At 28.3% G+C, this 3,598-nt stretch overlaps 1 protein-coding gene across 1 annotated transcript; it reads left to right on the forward strand.

The window, feature by feature from the left end:
* The first annotated feature begins 423 nt into the window (after nt 1-423).
* Nucleotides 424-3,184, forward strand: LOC105202139 (protein ANTAGONIST OF LIKE HETEROCHROMATIN PROTEIN 1). Its single transcript, XM_039452977.1, has 2 exons — nt 424-1,300; nt 1,369-3,184. Exons 1-2 carry the CDS (start codon nt 1,011-1,013, stop codon nt 2,342-2,344), a joined length of 1,266 nt encoding a protein of 421 aa, XP_039308911.1. The 5' UTR covers nt 424-1,010; the 3' UTR covers nt 2,345-3,184.
* The last annotated feature ends 414 nt before the right edge of the window (nt 3,185-3,598 follow it).

The following is a 3,598-nucleotide window of genomic DNA, read 5'->3' on the forward strand; positions in this document are numbered from 1 at the left end:
AGTTATTTTTTAAGTTTCTTTTGGTTTAATAATTTTTTGCTGTAATTTTGATTTAAAATTTAATATAACATGAAATTAATCCACATTTTACACTATTTGAAGAATGTTCAGTAATAATTCAACTCAAAACAATACATAGTTTAGACACGACAGTCGTTCAGAGTCAGTCGGAATCATTTTTACCCCGTGTGACTGTTATGTTACTTTATTGAAGTGTGACCGTTAATAAGCTAAACAAAGTAAAATACAATACAAAAATTAAGAGTAAAGAACTACAATACAAGAATAAAGAACACAATACTAACGTAACGTAAAGGTAATATAGAGGGTGTTTTTTTTTTATTTCCCTAGGCGGATATTTCAAAAACTACGCAAAATACAGAAAAATGTTTCAAACGAAAGTTCTATGGCTTGGAGGGGACACAAGAAAATACGATTAATTTTAATTAAGGTGGTAAAGGTCAGGTCAAGGTCACATTAATTTTTTTCAAATAGAATACCCTACATTTGATCCTGGAACCAAAAATAGGGCATTCTATTAAAAAAAAATTAATGTAACCTTGACCTGATCTTTACCACGCCACTCAAGGTCAAACTAATAGAACCTTCTTATGTCTCCTTCTGAGCTATATAACTTTTGCTTGAAACATTTTTCTGTATTTTGCATAGTTTCCGAAATATCCGTCTGGGAAATTGAAAAAAAAACATCCTGTATAAAAGAGTAATTGCAAGCAAGTTATCTTCACTCCTACTTTTTTTGTCTTTTGCTGCGTAAATACCAGAGTTATCCTATACAATTTTTTTACTATAATTTCAATAATTTATGTATTTTATTCCAATAAGCCAAATTCTTAATAAATTTCTTTACTATTTAAAATTCTTTATAACTTATTTAATATTTAATAAAATTTATTTTTTACTTGCAGTGTAACATAACTTGACTGATTAATTAGGAAAAGATCAAATTTCCAAAATCTGTTAATCCCTATGTGACAAGATTCTGATCTAAGATGGATACATATTATTATATTTATACCGCGATCATAGCGAGTTATATGTTATTGAGGAAACGAAAAAAAAAACGATTGTTTTGGGTACGACCCATAAATGTACGTCGACCACTATTTGGAGATTTCCAACATCTTTTCCAAGAATTGAAAGATGATGAAACAATGTTTTTCAAGTATACAAGAATGAATCTTTTAATTTTTAATAAATTATTAAATATATTGCGACCTCACTTACAAAAAAGACATTGGAGGGCATTACCTGCAGAACAACGCCTTATCATTATGCTCCGGTATTGTAAATGCTTTTAATTTTTACTGTTAATTTGTTTTTTTTTTGCTAATAACTTTTTTCTTTCAGATTTCTTGCGACAGGAGATCAGGTATCTTCAATTGCATTTGCACATCGAATAGGTGAATCAACTGCTTATAAAGTTATCAAAGAAACATGTGTAGTAACAGTAAGAATTTTAAGTTCTATATATTTAAAGCCACCTAAAAAAGAAGACTGGAAAAATATAGCTATTGGATTTTGGAATCATTGGAATTTTCCAAATTGTTTAGGTGCAATTGATGGTAAACATTTTCTCATAAAAGCACCTTCAAATTCTGGTACTTTATATTTCAATTATAAGAAAAATTTTAGCATTGTGTTATTAGCAGCATGTGATTATCAATATAAATTTACTATAGTAGATTGTGGTGCTTATGGAAGCTCAAGTGATGGCGGTATATTTGCACAATCAGAATTTGGAAAATGCTTAAACAGTGATAATCTTGATATACCTGTCGAGAATTGTAAGTTACCTCTGACAGATGTAGAAATGCCTTATTATTTTGTTGCTGATGAGGCATTTCCTTTGTCAAAAAGAATAATGCGACCTTATCCTGGACAGTTTCTAACTGATAAAAAGTCCATTTTTAATTATCGCTTATCAAGAGCTAGACGTATTATTGAAAATACATTCGGAATTCTAGTCTCAAGATGGAGACTTTTTCAACGTTGTATATGTTTAGATCCAAGACATGCAGATGTAATAATCATGGCTGCAATAAATTTACATAATTATTTAATGACGGAAAACAATACAAGTACAAGTAGTTACTGTCCAGTGAATTATGTTGATAGCGAAGATAGTACAGGACATGTTATAGAAGGAGAATGGAGATTAGGTCTTGAGAATGTTAATAATTTGCGAGCTACTAATGTACATAGAGCGGTTAGAGAAGCTTATAATCAAAGAGATACCTTAGCTGAATATTTGTCATCATCACAAGGTGAAGTTCCATGGCAAATAGAATATATTCACAGGGGATATAATAGAGATTTAATATAAAATGTAAACTTACGAACTTATTATCGATCAATAATTATTAAAAACCATGAAAGATATTTATTATGATTGCACAAAATATTAATATAAATGAATATTTTCTATATCTGTTACATTTTCTATACTTGTTACATTTTGTGCAATCTGCAGGAATTATTACTTTTTAAAATATTTTTAAAATCCTTATTTTTTTTATCATAAAGATGGGGGCAACTTTTTACCAAATTGATTAATAAACAGTCTTCCTCTTTTGAAAAATTTAGTATAAACATGTTTTTAGCTTCAATAATTATATCTTTGTAATAATCGTTATGGTCTTTCATTTTTTTCTTCCAAATTTTAATATAAAATGGCAAATTGTTCGCCAGATTTGCTATTAAAAGCTGTATAAGAGGAAAAATAAGAATGTATGTGTATATACGTGCGCGCGTGCTTATGTATGTTTTTCACTGAAGATATATTAATGAACTGAGATCTCCTTGTACGAGTGCAAGCTCACATATATTTAACTATTGCGATATTGTATGGTAAATGGTTCATCGGCTTGCATTCTGTTCATATATCTTGTCTGTTATCATATGTTGTCCGTATATTTGGAGCATTATATTCTATCTGCAAATAAGTAAAAGTCGCGTTACATGTTGCGTTTACTTTTTTTTTTATAAAAATGCTCGTTATTTTGTAAAAAAGAATTAAATGTAGAGATTGAAAGAAAATTATGAAAAAATTACAGATTGTTCTATATTGTGTTTCAAAGTAATACAAAAAGTTTAGCATTGCTTTTTTACTTAGATCAAATATTATTTTAATGTTTCATTTTAGTGTTTTTACTTATGCTCTGATAAAAACCTAGATTATATATATATATATATATACATATATATATATATATATATGTATATACACATATTCAAAATTGAGATATAAGACTTCTTAAAGACATTCTAAAGAAGTTTAGAGATATTTTTGTAAAAGATGTTTTAAATTCCAATTTTGGATTAGTGTTGTCTAGGAACGTGACATAACATATGACAACAACAAAAATATTAAAGGTATGAAGAGAAAATTATAATTTTTTTATAAATTTAAGTACTTGAGATGATTTATGCCATATGCTTTATTTTTTAATCTTATTAGCGGAACCGAACTGGATGACCTGATAGATACTGCTGAAGATGAGTCAAATTGTTTAGATGAACTTGTTTCTGTAAGTTGTAATTTGTACGTCTGTCGAAGGTCTCTTCTTATTCTGTAATG

The sequence above is a fragment of the Solenopsis invicta genome, chromosome 8 (genome assembly GCF_016802725.1).
Source record: "Solenopsis invicta isolate M01_SB chromosome 8, UNIL_Sinv_3.0, whole genome shotgun sequence".
NCBI classification, from domain to species: Eukaryota; Metazoa; Arthropoda; class Insecta; order Hymenoptera; family Formicidae; genus Solenopsis; species Solenopsis invicta.